Here is a 23,338-nt window from a genome sequence, read left to right on the forward strand (position 1 = left end):
AGAAGGGAGAGCGTTGAACTGGAAGTGAAAGCAGGAAGAATTTCAGAGAAGAGCTGTTCTAAATGATAGATTTGTATTCAGCTTTTAAAATAGTTTTTTAGGGGCCGGGCCGGTGGCTGAGCGGTTGAGTTGGCGTGCTCCTCTTCAGCGGCCCAGGGTTTTGCTGGTTCGGATCCTGGGTGCAGACGTGACACTGCTCGTTAGGCCATGCTGACATGGCGTCCCACATGCCACAACTAGAAGGACCCACAACTAAAATATACAGCTATGTACTGGGGGGATTTGGGGAGAAAAAGCAGAACAAAAAAAAGAAGAAGATTGGCACAGTTGTTAGCTCAGGTGTCAATCTTTAAAAGAAATAGTTTTTTAAAAAACTTAACTACATGAGAAAATCTTAACTATATTAAGTGAAAAGCATGTTACAAAAGAGTAATATTTTCAGTATAATCACAGTTTTTTTAAAATAAAAAATATTTATGTGTGTGTATATTTGAGTGTATGTGTATAAAAATTAATGATGGCTCTCTCTGGATGGTGGAATATAATTAGAATGTTATTTCTTCTGCTTTTTTCTAAATTTTTTTACAATGTGTATGTATAACATTCATACTTTTAAAAAGTAATAATTTTAAAGTAATAATTTTAATAATTTTAAAGAGAGAGTTTTTTGAAAGTACCTATAGAAAATAATATTGTATTACATCACTGTTTTTCCTGATTTTCATAACCGTATTGTGGTGAAGGAATTCCTTGTTTTTAAGAAATATACACTGAAGTATTTATGAGTAAAGGGACATCATGTCTGCAACTCCAAAAAAACGTGAGCTGTCCATGTGTGTGCATACACACATATATAGAAAGAAAGAGAAGAGAGGATAAGGCTGATGTCATAAAATGTTATCATTTGGGGAATTTGGGTTAAGGATATTCATGAAGTTCTACTATTCTTGCAACTTTTCTACTAGTGACAAATTACGTCAAATAAAAAATGAGAACTGTCAATGGGTTTAGCCTACAGCAGTTCCAGTGGACAAGTGGGCTTTGCATCCCCCCGTGCCCATTGGCCCACATGCCCCAGTTCTGTGTCGCCAACATAGTTCCTAGCAGATAGTATGTGTTCATCAATTTTACTGAGTGGATGGATGATTTAATGCATAAGGTGAGGAAGTGGAGACAGGGAAGACAAAAATGTCTTTCAAGGACATAAGTGGTAGAAGGAGAAGAAGAGAGATGGGCCATTAGAAAGAGGGATGTAGGGTTGAGGATGGTATTCAGAAGGTCAGCATGGTTTTGGCTGCCAACACAAACTTTGTAGAGCTGGAGGTTAAAGGTGTAGGCACACTGGGGATAATTGATGGAGGGAGGTCCCTGATGGGACAGGGATGGCTTAAGTCCAAAACAGAAATGGATCAGCCTAGAAAAGGAATAACTTTTTCATCGAAACATCAGGGAAGATGGAATGGGAAGTAATGCAGATAAGTTTGAAGGGAGGAGGAGGCAACACCTTGAGGGAATTCCTGCCTGATTCCCCTGTTCAAACTACCCAGGGCTCCCATTCATCTCTGAGTCCTTGCAATAGCCTCGAACCCCATCAGACTTTACTGCCTGCCTCCCTGCTTCCCGCGCTTCCTCCAGTCAGGGCCTCAGCACTGGCAGGCCCTCTGCCTGGAACACTTCCCTATTCACCTGCCTGACTCCCTCACCACCTTCAGTCTGTGCTCACATCTCCTCTTCTCAGCGAGGCTCTCCCTGACCACCCTACTCAGTGTCACAAAACTCTCACTATAGACCTCCAGTCTCTCTGACGTGCTAACTGCCCCCCACCCAGTAACACTTAGAACCTTTTGCAAACGTTACCATTTACTTGTGTATTAGGTTTATGGTTAATCTCTCACCTCCACCAAAACGTAAGCTCGTGATGGCAGGGATTTTGTCGTGTTTTGTTCGTTTGTATCCCCAAAACCTGAAAAGTACCTGGCATATATTAGGCACTCAGGTGATTTGTTAGATGAATTAATGACTACATGAATGAATGAGTGAATGAATGATGGCTTCTACATTCTCCTCTGAAGTGACTCAAAATGAGAGTGGTGATAGTCTTATGAGCTTGAAGAGAGGGAGAAGATTGAAATAGATGCCGTGAGGCGTTGGAAAGTTTGAGGCTGTTCAGAAACATAAAGGAGGATTGACAGGTGAGCCAAAGGTCCAAACAAAGGCGGAACTAATGAATGTGCAGCCTTTATGGTAGAGTGATTTTTTCTCTACAAGGGCTCAGCTCCCCAGGTAAAAAGACATTGCTCCTGATGCAGGGTTGAGGATTTTCCAGGTAGGGCATGGAAGAATATGGAGGGAAGAGAATTGAGGTATCAGTAAAAGAGTGGTTTAAAATAATTATTCACGTATCCAGGATAGGTAGAAAGAAAGTGAAGGTAAGAGATATAAATTGAGAGAAGATAAAAATGTCAGGAGTCCTGCATCTCGTGATGAGGTTGGCGAACAGGTGAGATGGGAATAAAGGGGTGAAAATTAAAGACAAGATGTTCCTTCCTTAATCTCAAAACTCAGGGAAGGCCTCCACTGTGTGCTTCTGTAGTTCATTCTCGGTATTTCCCTTCTTCAGCCTTCATCACTACTTTTAAAATTACTTTTCCTTGTCTTTCCTCCTGCTAAACTGTAGCTCTATGAGAACAGAGGTTTTGTTCGTCTCGTTCACACTTAACAGTCCCAGTGGTCCTCATGGAATCAAGCACATGAGAGAGGGTCGGTAAATGTTTGTTCAGTAAACAAATGAAGTAGTCAATGCTTTTGTCATTTGAGACTGTGGAATGAGGAAAAAAGATCCAAGATATGGTCTTGAGCTTGATGGTTGAAGCAGAAGGCCAGAGTTGACGCCTAGATAGAATGAGAAAAGTATTGGGTGTATAACCCAAGATAATGTTGGGACTTGTCAGGAGAGACAGTCAAATACTAAACTTTTTGATAAATGCAAGGCAATGTTTAGGAGGTTGGTCATTCAAGGAAGTGTTAAAGAGTTGTCAGAAACTTCAGAGAAGGAAGGGTTTTATGAGAGAGCAGAAAAACAAGGGTTTGGAAGAGGCAGCAAGGAGGATATGTTTTCAGGTCTTTGTGATATCTGGAATCTGAGATAATGAGCAGCCTCTACTTGGAAAAGATATGCAGGAGAAGCAAGGGCCTCAGAGAAGGGCTTAGCTGAAGGTGGAGGGATAGTTTGATGAAAGACTGAAGCTAGAGAGGATCTTGTTTTCCGTAGATTGATTCTCTGTGTTGGACACAGAGGAAGGGATCCAGGGAGCTGGGGAATTGGGGCAAGGCATAGGAAGCACAGAGCACCATGGGGATGGACATTCATTTACTGTCCTAGATTTTCTTTTTCTTTTTTTCCTCCTTTACATCCTTCCTTTCCTCCCTCCATCCTTCCTTCTCTCCCTTCCTTCCTCCTCCCTTCCTTCCTCCTCCCTTCCTCCTTCCCCCCTCCTGTCTTCCTTCCCTCCCATCTTCCTTCTCTTCCCTTCTGTCTTCCTTCCCTTCCCTTCCATCCTCTTTCCCTTCCTTTCTCTTACATATTCCTTCTCTTCCGTCTTCCTTCCCTTCTCTTCTTTCATTACAAAAAGCATGGTGTGCTTCAGTAGCCATGAACAGGACTTAGGGTTTATAAGAGAAAGAGGAGATTAGAGAAAGCAGTCTCCAAGCATTTAACTCCAAGGTGCTCTTTATCTCTGTGGTCACTACTCCCACTTCCTTCTCTATGGTGGCTTAAAAATTCACATCCTGACTATTCTGGGTGACCTGAGGAGATAGACAGCAGGGATAAAGCAGAAATGGAGCCATCCTGACCTTGGTTATAGCTACCTCTACCTCCATCCTTCAAGGAACCCGAGCATCTTAAAGCAGTAAGGAGGCAGCAAGGCTCACTTTCTTCTGGGGAAATTGGCAGGTATCCTGGGGTGGGGAGATTGGAGGGAAGGCATTGATTTTCCAGGGCATGTGGCTGAATTGAAAATTGCAAGGCTGTTTATTAAGTTTTCAAAATATAGTGATGTTTTGCTTATTTACTATTTACCAATGAAAAGCAGTATTTTAATGATTTAAATGTTAACAACAACTGGAGTTGAAAATAATGTGTTTTTAGGGATTGCAAAATGTCTTTGTCTGCTGCTTTCTTCCATTTCCACAAAGTCTAAATTTGTTGAATAAAATGCCAGTTGATGATATTGATCACACAAAGTTGATATCTGATAGTATCTAAAAATTGGAAATAGGAACAGGAATGCTTCTAGAGGAGAAAAAGATATCATGTGAAAAATATGGTTTCTTTATTGTTTCAGTTGTTCACAAAAAGATGTCACTTTTTAGATCTGATTCATTCACTCAACAGTTATGTATTGGGCACCTACCATATGCCAGACACTGTTCTAGGCAGTGGGAATATAGCAGTGAAAGTAGAGAAGGTACTCCCCCTTGCACAGCTTTCATTCTTTCGGGAGAGACAGGTAATAGATAGATAAGTGGTAAGTGGTAGTGTCAGTAAATAGGCAGTGAAAAGTGCTATGAAGAAAATGAAAGCTGACCAGAGAATATAGTGGAAGAGCAGGTGGGGGTCTCTTTTAGAGGGAAGGCCTCTCTGAGGAGAGGGCATCTGAGCAGAGATCATAATGAAGTGAAGGAATAAGTTTGGGTTAATCTAAATGTAATAGGAGGATAATGGGGATTGGAGTTGAATGCAAGGGGGCATTGTGACATGATCCAATTTATATTTTTAAGAGATCACTGTTGGTCGTGTGGAAAATGCTGTATGGGGGAAGAGTGGGGAGAGGGTAAGGAGAAGGAAGGAGATCAACGTTTCCCTGGTTCAGATGAAAGATGGCTATGTTGTTAGTCCATGTCCTTCTTAGAAGAGCCACTGAGGCAAGAATAAATGTGCCGGGATTCTTTTAGGGGAAAGGAGTGGAGGAGAGAGGAAAGGAAGGTGAGGTGAGGTGGGAGTGTCCTAGACTTCTGTTCTCTGGTGGCCACAGTGTTGGTGATTGGAACAGGGTGGTAGACGAGAGGAAGTGAGAAGTTGTCAGATTTGGGATCTCTGAAGGGAGAGCTGACTGGACTCATGATTAAAGGGTTTGAGGGAAAGAGAAGAATCACAACTTACTTCTAGGCTTTTTTCCTGATTGTCCAGTGAAATGAGGCTGACGTCAGTGAGATGGGTGTCTGGGGAGCGGTGAACTGAGGACTGGCTAACTCTGAGATTTCTACTCACCTTCCCAGCGGCTTCTCAAGCTTGTGAATATCATTTATCGTGGGGTCTCCTCTCCCTTCCTACAATAGGATTTGGGGAGCTGCTTTAACTTACATGTTAGAAGTAGGGGAAAGACTGAAATAATAGGAAACAAATATGCTAAAACACATTTTATGTTTTAAATAAAGGTATTAGTTGTCCTTATGTTCCCAAAGCTCTGAAATGTGTAATTTAGAGTTTACTAATAAGATAACCATTTTATTTACCTCAGTAAGTGGTCTGGGAGCATTCTTTTTGCTTTAGGTGATTCTAGTCCTGTGAAATTAAGACTAATTTGAGTTTCTAGATTATTATTTTAAAAAGTAAAGGTGTTTTAGGCAAGTAAGAGAAAAAGTAGCTGAGTATAAGATGGAGGCTTCTTGACTTTAGGCCACACAGAGATTGCAAGGATTTGGATTTAGAGAAAGCCCAAAAGATATGGCTTATTATATGCATTAAATATTCATTAATTTTAGGTGCACATAGGTAGGTAGGAGCAGGATGCTCGGGCAGCATCCTGGGTTCTTATTCACACATATTTCTTAAGGAACACTATTCACTCCAATTTATATTGCCAAAGAGCTGAATCAGGTTCTTTATGTATGTTTATAAATAACAAAATAATGTAACCATCCTTCACGTCATTATGGTTTAAAAAAATCTACTCTGCTTATGACCGAAATCTCACATTCCCGTTGAACAAATACTGTTTATTGATTACCTACCATATGTCAGGACCTCCAAGTGCCAAGGAAACAAAGGAGAGTAGGAGGTCCTTGGCCCCAGAAGCTGCTGGTTAGCAGAGGAAACTCGCATCTGTAGGCTACATACACTAACCGTGATGCATTGTGGTAAGTGCTGAGGTGCCAGTGTGTACCACATCCCAAGAAAGTACCGAGAAGGAAGACATTATCCTAAAGAGAAAATGATGCTTTAGTCCCATGGAGGAGTAAGTGTTTGTGAGGCAGGGGAAAGAAGAGCATCATAAGACAGATGGTTCTGGGGTGAAGAACAACCAAGACAGACGTGACAATGCACGGCGTGTAGGGTGGCCTCGAGTCTCGGCGAGGCTACATACTATTAAACCCTGGGGCGGCTGGGGTGGAAGCTTGACTCCCTCTGTACACTCTGCCAAGGACTTTGGAATTCTTCTTAAGGACAATGGGAGTGCAGTTCAGAGATTGTAAGCTGGAAAATGGACATAAAGAGGTTTCCATTTAAGAAAGATCACAGTGGTAGCAGGAGTGACAGGGCAAGGGGCATGGCTGGCTGTCCCTGGATGGAACACAGGGAAAGTAGCCAGATGGCTGTGGCAGTAGTCCAGGTGAGACGAAATGAGGATCTGACCAGGACAGGAGAGTGGGAATGGAGTATGCACGACAGATCCACAAGCAATTTCTGGATTTGGGATGGGTGGTTTGAGAGTCATGAAATAGAGTGAAAAAACAGGATAATTTTGAGGTGTCTAGTTTCTATGTAGGAGGTCAGGAGATAGTATGTTTTGGTGGAAAGACTCAGGCAGACGTGCGTTCACGTACCAGCTTTCCCATTTATTTGCGTGGACGTTTTAAGTTCTATCCCCATATGTAAAATGGGGCAAAGAATCCTGCTTTTAAGCATTTTCCCGGACAAATAGTGATACTGCCCATTGAGTAGAATTAAAAACACAGAAGGAAGGGCAATTCTGGGGACAAAGATAGTAGGAATCTGGGAATCTAAAATAATAAACACTTATTGCACATTGTATTATGCACTTTATGTCAGTTATCTCCTTTAGTCTTCACAGCAGTCCTGTGAAGTGCAGGGAGCGGTATTGCTGTCATTTTACACAAGAACATATCAAGGCTTAGAGGAATCAAATAGCTTGACTAAGACCAACTAGAAAAGTTGGAACTTCAATCTGAGCTGAAATTAAATTCTGGTTCCAGAACCTGTGCTTAATTATCACAGTCTGCAGCCTCCCAAATCTCTTTGTTCATGTGGACACACATACACGATGCATAGAATCTAAATCAAAGCTTCCCAGAATTTACCCTGTGTAATAACCCTGATACCATCTATTCTGTCCTTCTGTTTGTTTGTAAAAACTTGCTGGGTGCAACCTGCTAAGCTGAGTTCATGATCTTTCTGTGGGTTGTGACCTCAGTTTGAAAAGCACAGGGGTAGAACTAAAAAAGAATAAAAGGGATTTCTGTGTCTCCCATCCTCAGGTGGCATTGGGATTTTGGTTTTGTTGTAGTTTCATTTTTTCGTAGCTTATTTATTTATTTATTTATTTATTTTTTAAAGATTGGCACCTGAGCTAACAACTGTTGCCAATCTCCTTTTTTGTTGTTGTTGTTGCTTTTTCTACCCAAATACCCCCCAGTACACACTTGTATATTCTAGTTGTGGGTCCTTCTAGTTGTAGCATGTGGGACGCCACCTCAACATGGCCTGGGGAGTGGTGCCATGTCTGCGCCCAGGATCCGAACTGGCAAAGCTCTGGGCCGCCAAGGCTGAGCGTGCGAACTTAACCACTCGGCCACAGGGCTGACCCCCTTAAAGCTTATTTTTAACTACAGTTGTCCAGGGAAGATATTACTTCTCCAGCAACTCTGCTGGAGAAGTCTCCTTTGCCCTTGGCCTCTTAGAAAAGGGGAGTAGAAAAGGTTGTAGTCGCAGATGACCTGGGCAAGCGGTAGTCTGTGTTCTCTCGCTAACCCCCCGCTTCTATAGACTGCTGTATTTGCCTAATCCTCCCACTCCTGTTTGTGTGGCGGCCTCCCCACGTGTGACAGACAGGACTTGTCTTTGCATGTTTGCATCTGCAGCATCAGTGCCTGGAATAGAGTAGTGACTCAACGTGTGCCAAAAGACGGGGGACCCCAGCCAGGTTGGCCTGCCATCTCTTTAATATGGACTCGTCTCTGCCAGACTGACGGCCAGAAGGCTGAAGTCAGGCAGCCTGCAAGAGCAGTGGCGATCCAGACCTCTTATATTGTTGCTGGGTTCGGCCTCTTTGCTTGCCGAGGAAAGGATTGTTCATAGGTTTTGAGATTCTACTTCAACTCGACCACTTTCTCCCAGACACAAGCTGGAAAATTTGAGAATCATAAATGAACTGGTGTGTCATCATGAAAAATATGTAAAACTTAGAGTGCATAGAACCTTATGAAGGGTTTTAATGCAGAATGCAGTTAATAAATGAGAGAGCCTCTGAAGAAAGTGATTATTAGTGGAAAAAGAAAATAAGCATATAACATCTTATAACAATTGTACCTGAAGGATATGCATCTTAGCCAGATAGAGGATAGAGAGAGTTTGAGGGAAGAAAAAAAATATATAGATAACTGTGGGTATATATGTATGCAAATATAAGTGTAAATGTGTGTAGATGTATATATACACATAGATAGATAGCCCTTACTCACAATGGAAGAAGCTGAGAGCTACCATTTTGTGGCCGTATATTAGCAAAAATGAATTTTTGCTTCTTTAGTTTAGAATGAACATAGAAGAACATTTGATAGGAGAGTTGAGTGCATTTCTGAGACATGTTGAATCAAGTATGTGCAATTAAAAAGAACTGAAATTCTGCTTGAACGCTTAAATAACCTCTTTAAGAAAAACAAAAACAAAACTTTGTACTTGGACCCTGACGTTGAACACATGTAACTAAGAGACAGAGGAGCGCCTGCCTCAGCACAAGAAAAAACAGGCTTAGCTTGCAACTTGAGAAATTCAAGATAGTTACAGGAATGCATTTTTACTAAAAAACCTTGCTAAATCAGTGCAGGCAAATGAGGATCGGTCCTAGTTTTCCTCACCTGAGAGAAGATTAGACCATGTTTCCGGGCCATAGTCTCAGGTGTGTGTTCTCGTTGAGCGTGAACAACAGGCCAGATGACCTTTCGGGTCCTGCCCAGCCCTGCATTTCAACTTCATCCCCCTCCCCCAGCGTATCTTTCCAAACAGTAGCCAGGACTCTGTGCTCTTAAAGTATCGCCACTGTAAAACCGATCACAACATGCGAACAGGTATTTAAGACGATTGTGACTATGTTTTCTAAGAGTTAACTTAAAATTAGAACCACTTAATTCGTTCCTATAGCTTCCTCAATATAGTTTAACTTTCTGTTAGGCTGACCACAGGAAATTGCCATTTCTGCAGGCCACAAGGGTCAGACATCTGCCATTTCACGTGGTCAAACTATCATTCAAACTATTCAATGCTTTATACATATTTTGCTTTGATTATTGTGCATTATTTTTTTTCCAGCAATTGGGAGCAGTAGCTTCAGCCCAAGACCAACTCATCAATTCTCCCCACCACAGATTTACCCTTCCAAGTAAGATGTATTTTCTCTTAATCAATAAATAACTTTTCTGAGTAGTCTTTTTACCTGATTTCAAATCATGTCCTGTGCCCATATGTTATATCTTAATTTAAACTAAAGTGCATTTCGTACAGACGTCAATGTATTTATGCAAATTTATTTTGAGCATCGCCTAGTAGAGACACTGAAGTGTCTCAGTACTTGGTATGTTATGTTGGAAAGTTATACTTGAAGAGACAGTCTTGAACTGGATTTTGTGATGTGGTGTTACTCAGTTACCTTGCATGTTTCCATCTAATGCATGGGCTTTCTATTTTCTGTCATTTCTGACAAATAGCAGACCATACCCACATATTCTCCCTACCCCTTCCTCACAAACTATGGCTGCATATGGGCAAACACAGTTTACCACAGGAATGCAACAAGCTACAGCGTATGCCGCATACCCACAGCCAGGACAGCCCTACGGAATCTCCTCCTATGGTGAGTAATCCCGCTGTGTTAGTGGTGGCATTATCCAGTGGGCGTGCCTGGGTGTGTGAATGTTTCACAGGAGTGGCACTCCAACTGTCGTCTGGGGCCACTTTAGAAAGTGTTATCACCTTTTGCGTCTAAATTTTTGATATGATTGTTTCTAATGAGCATTATAAGAACAAGGGGTTACTTATCTTGAGGTCAGAGGTGACAAATTGATTGCTTGGTTTGTATGCTGTCTTGCTCTTATTTTTTTCCAATTATATCTCAATTCTTAAATTGCCATTTGAGCACTTGGCTCTGGAATCCAAAGTATTTTGGTGCATATTTGTGATAAAATGTCTGTGAATGAAGTCTTTTGGAGTAAAGATTCATTTCCTATTTATCAGATGCCAAGCTATGATTAGGGAAGCATACACAGAATTCAACAAACTATTGCTCTCAACTTGAAGGTGGCAGTATTATCAAATGTCAGCATTATCAACCATTAGAAAAAGAGATCTAAGGGCTGGCCCGGTGGCACAGTGGTTAAGTTCACACGTTCCGCTTCTTGGCGGCCCGGGGTTCGCAGGTTCAGATCCCGGGTGCGGACATGGCACCACTTGGCAAAAAGCCATGCTGTGGTAGGTGTCCCACATATAAAGTAGAGGAAGATGGGCATGGGTGTTAGCGCAGGGCCAGTCTTCCTCATCAAATAAAAGGAGGATTGGCAGTAGTTAGCTCAGGGCTAATCTTCCTCAAAAAAAAAAAAAAAAAAGAAAGAAAATAAAAATAAAGTAAAAGAGATCTATATACCAGGGCTTGGGCCGCACTTTAAAGAGACAAACCAGGAAATGTTTAAAGCTCATGGTGTAATTTAACTCCATTGTTACAGGGTCAATACCTGTAAATTAAAAATGAACCCAGCAAAACCCCAAAGTTTAACTTTAAAAAATCTTAGAATTTCAAAATACTTTTTCTTCAATTGAATTGCGATTGTAATTGTAAACAAATTGTGATTTGTTTGAAAAAAATAGGGATTATTGGCATTCTATTAAGAAAAAAACAAAACCTAGTGATCGAAAAAAAGTACATGTAAGTTTGAGGAAAGCACTGGTAGAATAAGTACAGAATTACACAGAATTTTTGTTACCAATATTCTAATTATGCTTCTGCTGCCACTATTGTTTTGTAATATTCTTTTCTGCAGTATATTGAAAGAAATAATGTTCTTTGAGCATTTCATTAGTAATTAGAGGGTAAATTACTTTATTCCTTTTCATTCTGTCTTTACCCCAAACCAAATTGACCATATATAAATTTCTTATAAAACATATAGAAATTAAAATCTAAATTATATATGACTTCACTCTTTATAGTTTTATTCCAAAACTATCAGAACTGAATGTTACCTAGTTAGATATTTTTAAATCAGACTTTAGAAACAGCCTTAAAATGGACTTTCTAAAATTATCTTTCATTTTTATAACTTATTCAAGGGTTCTCAAAATAAATATTAGCTATAAATCAAATTTGTATGTAATTTAGTTTTAAACTACTCTTTCGCTAAAAGAGGAGAAAGGATCTATGATTCGAATTGCATAGCTTCAATTCTCTAATGTGATTAAGGCAGTCCCCAATTTATATTCTCAAAATTTATTTGTAAGCTGATTATTTGAAGTGTAAATGTATTTTCCAGTGCAGACAATAGTAAAGTACTGTAGATCTGCCAATGCTACCATGGGAAGGTGCCATTCATCGTTAGTGAATGTCCCTGCTGTCTGAAGTGGCTGTTTCCAGAGGGTGAGAGGAGCAGAGGTTCTGAGAATAGAATCAGAAGGAGTAGAGTGAGGATGGGGATTTTAATGTGATAGATGGAGATTGAGGAGGTGGTGAGAGTAAGGCTCAGTGTAAAGGGCTTTGATCCCAGGATCTTCCATACTTATAAATCTCCTGGGAATAATTCTGAGTCCTTAGTGTTTTCCTGACAAGGAGATGTCCCCAGTGCTTCTGACCAGGCATTCTATTTTTCTTGGTCTAGTGCACTGAAAAATACGGCAGCCTTCTCTCCATTGCTTGCCCATGAAGGCAGACCACATAGTTTCAGATTTTTAACTGCTGATAGTCAAGGTCCTGATGGTGTTAGAAGACTTTCTCCAAGGACTTGTGCCCCCTGACTTTTTACTTAGATCCTGTAAGAAAAGATAGGCAAATCTTTTCATAGTAAGAATAGATAAGTGGGGAAGGAGATCTACTGTTCTTTCTTCAGTGGATCTGCTTGGTGTTGACCAATGAGATGAGTTTGCCAGCTTGTGAGTAGAAACCATGGAGATAGGTGTGGTTATGGACATTTCGCTTCCTCTTCCTGCCTTCCTCACCTGTTCTTATCACAAGGATTCCCATCTTGAACCTCCAGGCTAAAAACAGAGGTGACACAGGTGAAGACTGGAAGCAGATCATTATAGCTTCAAATGCTCTAGAGAAGGGAGAAAATCCCTACTGGAAAAATCACCAAGAGGGAGTTTCTAGAACCATCAAGCCACCTGTCTTGGGCAGATGTTTTTCCAGGGACCATTTATATGTGTGGGTTATTCATTGGCTTGATTGCCTGTAGAGAGAAAGTCATATTTTTTAAAATGTTAAGGTTCTGTTAAGACTTAATGTTAAGGTCATGGTGAGGTTATTTCGAGATACTCCAGGAATTAGAGTAGGCTTTCTCGGCCAAGAGTCAGATTCTTCCACTGCCTTCGGAAAGTTACCTAACTTTATTCTGCTCATGAAACTCCCCTAAAATGGAAATAAACAGTGAGACTACTCTGTAGTCTAGATCCCAAAGATACCGTTTATCTTAAGTGCAAAGTAAAATTATTCAAAAATGTGAATTCCCTTGGCAGAAGTTTTCTTCCCCTCCTTCTGTGGGAATTAGGGACAGTTGTTAACTTTCATGGCTGTCTTTAATTATGATCCAGGGCTGAGCCTGTGCAGCAACACTGCCAAACCCGAGTCCCAGAGTTGAGTTGTCAGCCTGGCGCTTTGGAAAGTATTTAGGGCCAGGAATACATTATTTTTATATTACAACGTGATAAAAAGAAAGTGTAATTCGGACTACTTTTCAAACAATTATATTTGAATAAATACTTGAAACTACCAGGGACAAAAGGGAACTTCTGGTCACCTTCACTTGCGTATAAATCACTATGGTTGTACAGGATTCACTTCTTTAATATTCTGCTTCCTTTGTGCTTGCTTTCTGGTGGGATCTGGATATTTGGGAGAAACTTTTCCCCTGTGTTGCTTAGTTCTGTGCCCAGTATTGCTTCCTCTGACTTCAAAATGAGTTATGTACTAAAGTCAGCTTTGTGGTAGAAAGAATAAGAAAAAAAAAAAAGAAGAAAAGAATTCTGTGAGGCTGGAGACCCCAATCATAATTTTTGGAAAAAAGTGTTCTAATTATGACACTAATCAACATAGCAACTTTTGGAATAGCTTAGCTAAAGTTTAATTCTGACCATTTCTTAACTATAAAGGAGATGATCTTAAACTCTTGTAAAGCAACAAAAGTAAGTATAGAAATGATATCACTGGAATTAAATTTTATAGAAAATGGAATTCAAAAAAACAGCAACAAAGCACAACGTGAATAGGCCTTCAAATCTGTAATAAGCCTATTTTTTTAAAAAATAGAAGTTACAGTTTGGGGTATTTCACTCTAAGCATGTGTTCCCTTGATTACTGAAATAATCCTGGGAAGCGTTTGTGACTGAACAGCTGTGGGAGTGTTTTTGTATATTTACCAGCTTTTGCAAATGAACAAATAGATAAGCTATCACTAACTGATTTAGGTGCATTGTGGGCAGGCATCAAGACTGAAGGTGGATTGTCACAGTCTCAGTCGCCTGGACAGACAGGATTTCTCAGCTATGGCACAAGCTTTGGTACCCCTCAACCTGGACAAGCACCATACAGCTACCAGATGCAAGGTCTGTGTGCACGCTGACATTGCTCTTTTCGTTAACCCTGTGCTTTCTAAAGTAGAATTTGATGTTCTGTGGAAGCAGTGGATAATGTTGGAAAGTGGACTGGGCATAGAGGCTAGACATCTGCTTCCATTTTCTTCACTTCATTGCTCTCTGGGCGGAAAGTTTCAGATTGATAACATCAAGGGGTTAGACTGAAAGATCTCCCAAGTTCTTTTCAAAAAACGCTAAAATTCTTGTGAAGTTGAAGTTTTCTGCCTTTGCTTCTACCAATTAAAAAAGAATGAAAAGAAAGTCAATGATGTAAGAGGTTGTGGTACGATATATGCTAAAAAGTCTGGCACTTGGTATGGCCAACCAACCCTTCTAAAAGGGCTGTGTTCTTCATTTTCATTATCACAGCTCTAGAATTAGAGTGTGCAATGTGTGTTGACTAAATGACCTACCAAATTGGACAGCCACTCAATGCATCGTCAAGATGCAGCTTTAAATTACCGGTCCCTGGGTTCTGATTTTGAAACTATAGTCAAAACATAAGTGCAAGTCAAATGGAACAACAGCTGAAAGTTTAGGTTATCAAAGCAGTTTTCAGGAATACATAGGTACCACTGTAATTAACAGATTATCATGGAAATGTGTCTATAAAATACTTGAAAATAGTTCTCATATAATTTAAACATTCTCCTAATATCTTGTTTTACTGCAGATCAGTTTAACAAATCATATTCAGCCTCTTAATAGTGCCAAGCCATAGTTGAATTAAATCACTGTGGCTACTTTTTGATTGAAGAGATTCTTTTGGCAGTTTTTATCTTCTTTGCCCCTTTTATCTTATTCTTCATTATGTTAAAAATATTTCTTTGCGGCAGATAAATGAGAAAATACAGAGACATAAAAATAATTATAATCAAATATTCTATACATTTATTATTATCACTTTGATATAGATTCTTCTAGATATACAGCATGGGACCATATCATATAATATACTATTGCAACTGCTATTTTCGCTAACAAATATGTTGTAAATATCTTTTCACATCAATAAATTCTGTTCCACAGCAGGATCCTTTTAGTGGTTGCATGATTTAATAGATATATCTTATTTAAGTAACCTGTGTATTACTGGACATCTAGAACAATGCTATAAATATCTTATATGCTTCCTTAATTATTTCCTTTGGGTAAATTTAAGTGTGGAATTGTTAGATAAACTGTTTTAGAGTCTTTTAAGGATTTGTTATATATTTACACAAGGAAGGGCTGTGTATTAGAGTGAACACATTAAATATTTTACTTTAAAAAATTGTTTTGTTAGGTACAATATTTTATTGTTGTTTTCATACATATTTTTTAAAAATTGAGAAGATAAACATTTTTTCTTTTCTTCCGTGGTGGTGTTCATCTTTGTCTCATTATTTCCTATCATAAGATTCTTAAACATTTGTAATGTTCTTTAGGTATATTTCCACTCATTGTTTTTTTTTTTTTTTTTTTTAAAGATTTTATTTTTTTCCTTTTTCTCCCCAAAGCCCCCCGGTACATAGTTGTATATTCTTTGTTGTGGGTCCTTCTAGTTGTGGCATGTGGGACGCTGCCTCAGCGTGGCCTGATGAGCAGTGCCATGTCCGCGCCCAGGATTCAAACCAACGAAACCCTGGGCCGCCTGCAGCGGAGCGCGCGAACTTAACCACTCGGCCACGGGGCCAGCCCCACCACTCATTGTTTTTAAAGGTTTTTTTTTTCCTGTAAGGAAGCTAAAATTTTATTGGATGTATTAATGTTTTTTAGATTTGGTTTTGCCTTTGACATAACAAAGCCCTGTCTTAGAAGGATGTTACTTATGTGCTTGATTCCAAAACAAACACCCTGGAGAAGAACTACGTTTCTACACGTGCTGAATATCAGCTGAGTAAAAAGATAAAAAGAATAAAAAGTGATGAAGAGACTTCAGTAATGAATTTAATACTCCTAGGCTCTAGTAATAAAACGGATGATAAAGCAAACAAGGTCTCTTTGCTCGTAGAGGTTGCATTCTTGTCAAGGAGAGAGACAGTAGACAAGCAAACAAATGATACAGTTGTGAGCGGAGTCCTCCGGGAGCTCTGAGGGAAGTAGGGCGCCATGATAGGTCCCATTCTGCACTGGGCATCCGGGTCTCCTTGAGGAGACGCAGGTGCTAAAGGTCACAGGGAAACAGATGAGCACCTTCTCCAAGAGGAGAGCTACCTAATGTGTGGTTCCTGGGCGTCTTGGTTACCAGTCCCTACTGAGCCAAGTACGGAAATTGCAGATGAAGCGTTTAGAAACTTTCATAATAGGTCAATAGTAAATTTTATGTTGGTTAAATCAAACAATAATTGTAAGAAATGGCACTCTCTCTGTCTTTTCTTTTCTCATTTTATTCTTTTAGGAATACATTACTATTGTATTTTGCTAAATTGTCAGTCCAGGAAGGATTAGTGGAAAAAGCTGGTCCTACACCTCAGACAGTTCGAGAAATATTGCACTTGAGAGTTATTTTTATCTTACTCTCCTCTCAGATCAAAAGCTTATGTGGCAGAAACAGTTCTTGAGAGGACTCGCCAGCAATCAGAGTAGAGCGTCATGTTAGAGTGGAGAAAAGAATGGAAATGCAGGAGGGGGAAACAAAGTTACCTTGGAGGAGAAAAAAACTCTTTATTTTAAAAAAGAAGTAAGGGCATGTGTAACACCAAATATAGCATTGCTTTTCTAGCTTCAATTGGGCCTATTGGAGATTGCATTAAAGCTTTTTTGTGTTTTTGTGGGTCCCCTGGTGAATGGTCTTTCCCACAAGATTTTAGAACCCATTTTCCATGACCGAGGTATTATTTCATATGGGTATTTCTACCCGTGTGAAGTGAATGGCACTTCACTCAATTTTAGATTGTTGAATATAATGTGACTTCCATATATGAAGCCAGATAATAATATGCTATTAACTTGAAACTTGCTAATATGATGATGGATAATGATATATAATATGCTATAGATTCCTTATGGCTAGATTAGGATAAATTCTGATTACTATATATTATAAAATATTAAAGGCATTATGAAAAATGCTTCACCATTATTTTATGATTTTGTATACTCAATTGTGGGAGTCTATTGACCTGTGGGTGTCTTTTCAATATGTCTTTTTTAATATAAAAATTTCTACAGTATCTAAAATTATTTTCAAAATACTCCAGATTCTGTTATCCTTAATGAATAACAGTGATTTTTGCTTGTATCAGTCTCATCTTATAGCTATTAAAAGTTCTTAGAGTCCTGGATGAGATTATATATATTTTAGTGATTTGGAAGTATTTTACCTATCTTTTTCTAAAAGATCGTTTCACCTTTAAAATATAAGGTATGATCATTAGTTCTTTAGTGATTTAGCTACTAGAGTTTCATAATATTAGGATTTCATAATACTAGAAGAAATATTCTAGTAACCCAGATGACTCCAACAATTGAAATGTGCTATGTATGCTCTCTGTGTTATGCTGAATAATTTAAAGAAAATTTATGGCCAGCCTGGTGGTATAGTGGTTAAGTTCACACACTTCACTTCAGCGGCCCAGGGTTCATGGGTTCAGATCCCGGACACGGACCTACACACCGCTCATCAAGCCATGCTGTAGAGGCATTCCATAAACAAAATAGAGGAAGATTGGCACAGATGTTAGCTCAGGGACAATCTTCCTCACCAAAAAAAAAAAGAAGAAAGAAGAAAATTTATGGTGATTACCTCTTTGGTTCTATCAGATGTAGAAGGACTGGACTAAAGGTACAGTGGCATCTTGCACTCTGGGTAATGGTTCTAGAGTCAAACTGCCTGTCGAACAGCCCTGCCGTTGCTGTCTGTGAGCCTTTTCAGCATGGGGCTTGACTCTTCACGTCTCCATTTCCTGATCTCTAATGTGAGCATAATATTATCTACTGCCACAGTTGTGTTGTGAAATTTAATTGAGATTATCCATGTAAATCACTCTGACCAACATCTGGCACATAGTAAAGACCAAAATGGTTGCTTTCATTTTTATTGCTCTCCTCGTGCTAGTGATGTGGTTACTATTTCTTTATAATTATTATTATGGCCCAACTTTCTGAAATAATGCCAAATTAGGAAGCATTATCTAAATACTCCTCCCTCCCACTTCCCAGGAGAAAAAAAAAGTGAACCATATATTAAAAATTTAATATACACATAATATTATCTACATATTACCAGTAAAGAGAACTCTAAGAACCCAATAAACAAATAAGCATAGCAAAATAAGAGCCAGATCTAACTAATGTCCTGGCAAAAAAGGAAAATCACTGTCAATAAAGGTCAGGCTATTTGTACATGATACAAAAATTAATGGGAGAAACAAGAGGAAACAGCCAAGAACGTGATGAAGACAATCAGAAGAAAGAAAAAGCTGCATTGGCAACAGTGTGATGACTGTTGGGGAGTGGGAGCAGTGGGATTCACAGAAAGACCCCACAGTCATGTCTCTACTCTGAGTGAGAAGAACCTGTGGAAAAAGAGGAGGGAACAGCCATTTAAATGCCAAATTATTTAGTTCAGAAATCAAGATTAGGGAAGAAGATAGGCATGTGACGAGCTATGCTATATAGAGATAGAAAATTCTAGTGCTCGTGCAACAAAATAAAATAACAGCTCTTCATATGTGCCAAGGACTATTCTAATTATTTTACGTATATTATCTCATTTAATCCTTACAACAACCCTAACAATGACTTTAAAAGCTAAGAAGCTGAAAATGTTGGCGAATGCATCAAAATGGAGAATGATTTAGAACTACCAGACCCTGCCTTGTTGTAATATCCTTGAATTATATCACCTATAGGGGTCACTCTTATAGAAGACTAGCAAAAAAAAATGTAGCTGCCTGAAGTGTATGTTTCCTGAAGGGCAGATCTGCTCTTTAAATAACTGAGACACTGCATTACACAGCTAGCTTTGTAAGTAGTCACAAATACGAGCACATCAAACTCTGGAAAACATTTTTTTACAGAACTCACTTCTGAACACTGTCTGTACTTTTAACACTTTCAAGGCACTTAAGGAACAGACTTATTTGGTAATTTGTGGGCATTTTGTCACTGCCTGGCCTTGTGAACCAGGCCAGCTTTGGTGCCCTCGTTCGGTTCAGGTGATCCTTCTCGACTTCTGGTTGCGCCATTCCATGCTTCTGCCATGGCAGGCTTCCATGAATCCAGCACATGCCGTTTTAAGCCAAACCAGGACTGGATTTTTGTTTTACATGCACGAATGCTGAAAGCCCATGAAGTAAAACCTCAGGGATTGGGAAATTTGATTGCTTTAGCCTTTACTGCAAAATTGCTAGAAAATTCTGTCTCTGCTTTAATTATCTCTCTGTACATCCAGGAAAGATTAGAAACTTAAGTTTAACTGAGAAAGACAAAATGTTTGTTCACCCTGAGGAAGGGAAATCCTTGCTATTAGTTTTTGACACTTCCTGCTTTCAGGGTTAGCCTCAGTGTTTCTGGAAGAAGTTTTGGAGGGTTTTTCTTCACACGCCATTGGCAAACCTTATGCAGATGAGCTAGCTGAATGGATGAGTGTGGATGGACAAAAGGTGCCTGGAGACCCCGGGGTCAATTGTATAGATAATGTCAACAGTGCTCTCAGTGCTGCTCACCAGTCAAAGGACACTGACAGCTCGAGTGAATTGGAGGTGTTGTGTGTGAGTTTGTGCATGTGTGTGTGTGTGTGCACACATCCATGCATGTACTAAGAGTAAGAAAACCACGTCAGAGAAACTGCTTCAGCCTTTGATTTACTGACCAGTTTCACAGAGTATCTGCCCAGTTTGCCATAAGCAAGCTTTATTCTCCTTATATATAAAAGAGGCGTCTGACTTAAAATCAAACTTTTAGTTATATTTTTTTAAAATACAAGTTCCGGACCTGTTGCTGGCATCACTATTCATTGACCCCCACATCCCATGCGATATAGACTTATAGTTCCATCTACCACAGAAAACAAGAAACTGTGTTTGTACTTTTGAGACTGAGTCATATACAGAAAATGAAATTTTGTTTAGCAATCTGTTTGAGGGAAGGAGATGCAAAAGATTTTCAAACACAAAAACTATTAAAATTAAATCGAGCTGTTTAACTGGTTAAGCTTCAGCTTTGAGGAAAACCCAGCTTTCCGTAATAACTCAGTCCCAGTGATTCTAAAGAGTTGCAGGTAGTGACCCTCTTTACCCATGTTTCACCTCCACTATCTAGTATTTTCTCTAAAATATACAAGTGTTTGTTAGAAGTGGAGAGGTCTGTCTATGCCACATGGAAGTTAGAAATTAAGACTTGTAAGGACTGTAATTCCCTTCCTTTGGAGAAATGAGTTTGGGATTTGAGCATATCAAAAATCTTGGTTGGTTTATTATCGTAGTGTATTCAAAGTAGTCTTGCGTTCATGCTGGTCCTTGGAGCTGGTGGGAGGCATCACGAAATCACGGTGGTGGGATAGAATGCCTTTCGGAGTGTTTTATTGCCCCAGAATAGCCGCGATGGTGAGGGACATTCCTGTCATTCTGCACCAAGAAGGTGTCAGGATTTGGCATGATAGATAGGAGGGGCTCCTCAGATGCACACGTACGAAACCCAGAGGGCTCTGAAACTCCGCTGTGTTTATTTTCCTTTAGGCTTTATTGCTCTCGCTTAGAGAAGAAAATAACACAAATTCGAACTCCCTCTTTGTGTATAATGTTGTTTGTTCTGTTATAGAGGTTGAGGTTCAAACTAGTGAGGAGAGACAGTAAGGGCAGAAGTTTTTTGAAGGGTCCATGGCAGAGTGCACAACTCCGCAGCCCATACACCTCACTTATCTGGGGCTCATTGTGAAGTGGGAGTGGTCTAAAATAACCCAATAAGGGAAATCACTCTTACTTCCTTTGTTCCGCCTGTCTATACCTTTTCAAATATATAGGAGAAGTGTTTCAGTTTATTAGTCGTTTAGAACCTCAAAATTGCTTAGCAAAATGTGCTGTTGAAATTTTTCATTATCTATAGAGATGGCATTTTTCAAAAGGAAAAATACCAAACTCCAAAGTATGTGGTTTTAAGAAAATATATGTTAAACTTTTTTTATAATCTGCTATAATACAAGCATTTGAGATTTGCATTTTTTTGGCATAAAATGACATGACAGAGTTGCAAGTGGAGAACAGCTGTTGCAGCTTGCACTGATGTTCAAAATTTCTCCTTAATGGCTTTGCCACTCTACTCATATTTATGTTTTTTTGTGGCTTTTTTTGCATTCTAGAATTTTTTTCTTTCACTGAAGTTGATTTTTTTAAAAGTTATATCTTGTTTCAGTCCTTTTGGCATCTTGTGTATTTCACGTGACAAATGTGGAAAATTGCATGGAAATCTTTTGAAATCCACTTATAGTAATAATTAATCAGTAATCAATACCAATATTATTATCTATATGAGTTGTGTTTTAGTTAAAATATATCAAAATGGATCGGGAAAGATAAGTGTAAAGGTTTTGAATTTAAGTTAAAAATTCTCTCCGGAATATAAAAACTGTTGCTGGGATAAAAAGGAAAACTTGGTCATTTAAAATCCTTCTTATAAAGAAGGGGGAAAACTTTGGTTTTAAATAGCCCATCTGGCCTTCAGAGGCTTTTCCCCAGGGAGCTGCGCTGACTTCTGCCACATAGATCGCGCCCGATGATAGACATAGCCCATGGCAAAGAGGCCAGGGAAGCAAAGCCAACGGACTTCTGTGAAAATACACGAGGGACAAATAGTATCCTGCTCGCCAAGTCAGTGCTAGAAAATGCTCTAAAACATGGGAAGTACAGACAGGCCCCAGCAGGTTCCAGCATTCTTACGTTGGCTGGGATTCTGGTTTTTAACGGGAGTCCTTGTTCTCTGTGAAGTAGACCTTTGACCTACACGTTACCTTTTTTCTTTTTTTTTTTAAGTTTTTTGAAGTTATAGCTAGGCAGAGTCGTCCAGGTTAAATCACATACAAAACTTTGATTTAATCATTTAAATCATGTTGTAAATCAGCATTGACTGGTTTCCTCTTAACTGTGAAAAACTAGTAGAGATTTGTCAATTAAAGCTTTGAGGGGTTGGTTTATTTTTAAACTACCATTGCTTAGCACCTATAGAACTGGCTGGCCCACACAGAGCCTTCTAGCAGGACTGTTTCTTGTTTGTTACGGTTGACAAGACCACCACCCTTTCTCTGTAGGAACCCCTGGCAGTGACAAGAAGGCAGCAAAATCTTTGTGATACTCTATCCCTAGGTGACATTATGTAATTTACTTTTAAAACTATTTACTAGCCTAAAAAGAGTTACAATGAAGAAGTCCTTTAGAAATGAGAAAGTTTGATTTCATGTTTATTTATTAAATTTCTCAGGTGCCCTTGTCTCTACTACCCTTTGTGTGTTTGTATAACCAGAAATTAATACCGTTTTTCATAATATATACTTCACTTTCAACGTTACTGAATCAGAACATCTAAAAGGTGGATTTGGCGTGATAGAATGGAAAACAGAGACTTGGAAGTGGAGAAAGTGGTCATTCCCTGACTGAGAGTCCTTGGACAAGGCAGTCACTGTTCTTTCTGCTTGTTGGAAAATGGCAAAGATCCCTGCCTCAACTACCTCGCATACTGATGTTGGAAATAACCTGAGAAAACGCGTGTGGAAAGACCAAATGTAAATGGACTGTAAAAATGTAGGATGTTATTGCATTCTGAATTTGAAATTTTTCATATGCAGGCAAGACTCAATTTCATTACTATGCCCAGGATACACCAATATCTGAGCTAACAGACTTGGTAGTCTTTTAGGAGGCTTGCATCTGTACGATAAGGTCAATGTTCTGTTAGGATGCCCATGTGGAATATGGATGTGACATCCTTGTACCGTCTCAGGAGCCCAGTGGTACTCATATCAAAGATCAGTGCGATTTTAGAGGCTGTTCAAAATCCATGATGCTTAATCAACTTAAAATTTTATTTGATTTAAAACTGTGCTGGATTTCCTTTCTGAAGATTCAGAAATATTTTAAATCCTTCCCCAAAGTGCTTATGAGTCCTGTATTTAATTTTCTTCATATGATTTCTATCTGAAGTTGTGATTATAATCTAGTTTTTAAAGATAAGCCTTTATACACCATCTAGTTTAAAAGAAGCCAGCAAAACGTGTGTCCTCTAGATAAAATCTGAGAAATAAACTCAATTATTATTTGGTTGTTTTCTCTTCCCCACTCTCTTTCATTGCTG

At 39.2% G+C, this 23,338-nt stretch overlaps 1 protein-coding gene across 31 annotated transcripts in view; it reads left to right on the forward strand.

The window, feature by feature from the left end:
• The window catches only part of EYA1 (EYA transcriptional coactivator and phosphatase 1), a 321,217-nt gene that overhangs the window by 189,272 nt on the left and 108,607 nt on the right, over positions 1–23,338 (forward strand). For 11 of the 31 annotated variants that reach the window (XM_023648469.2, XM_070221424.1, XM_070221417.1 and 8 more), the window contains 3 exons: positions 9,551–9,620; positions 9,946–10,091; positions 13,904–14,041. In XM_023648469.2, the coding sequence (XP_023504237.1) occupies positions 9,551–9,620; positions 9,946–10,091; positions 13,904–14,041 (354 nt within the window). The remainder of the gene's footprint in view (positions 1–9,550; positions 9,621–9,945; positions 10,092–13,903; positions 14,042–23,338) is intronic. The other 20 variants (XM_070221427.1, XM_070221419.1, XM_070221428.1 and 17 more) reach the window with 4 other exon arrangements.

The sequence above is a fragment of the Equus caballus genome, chromosome 9 (assembly GCF_041296265.1).
Source record: "Equus caballus isolate H_3958 breed thoroughbred chromosome 9, TB-T2T, whole genome shotgun sequence".
NCBI classification, from domain to species: domain Eukaryota; kingdom Metazoa; phylum Chordata; class Mammalia; order Perissodactyla; family Equidae; genus Equus; species Equus caballus.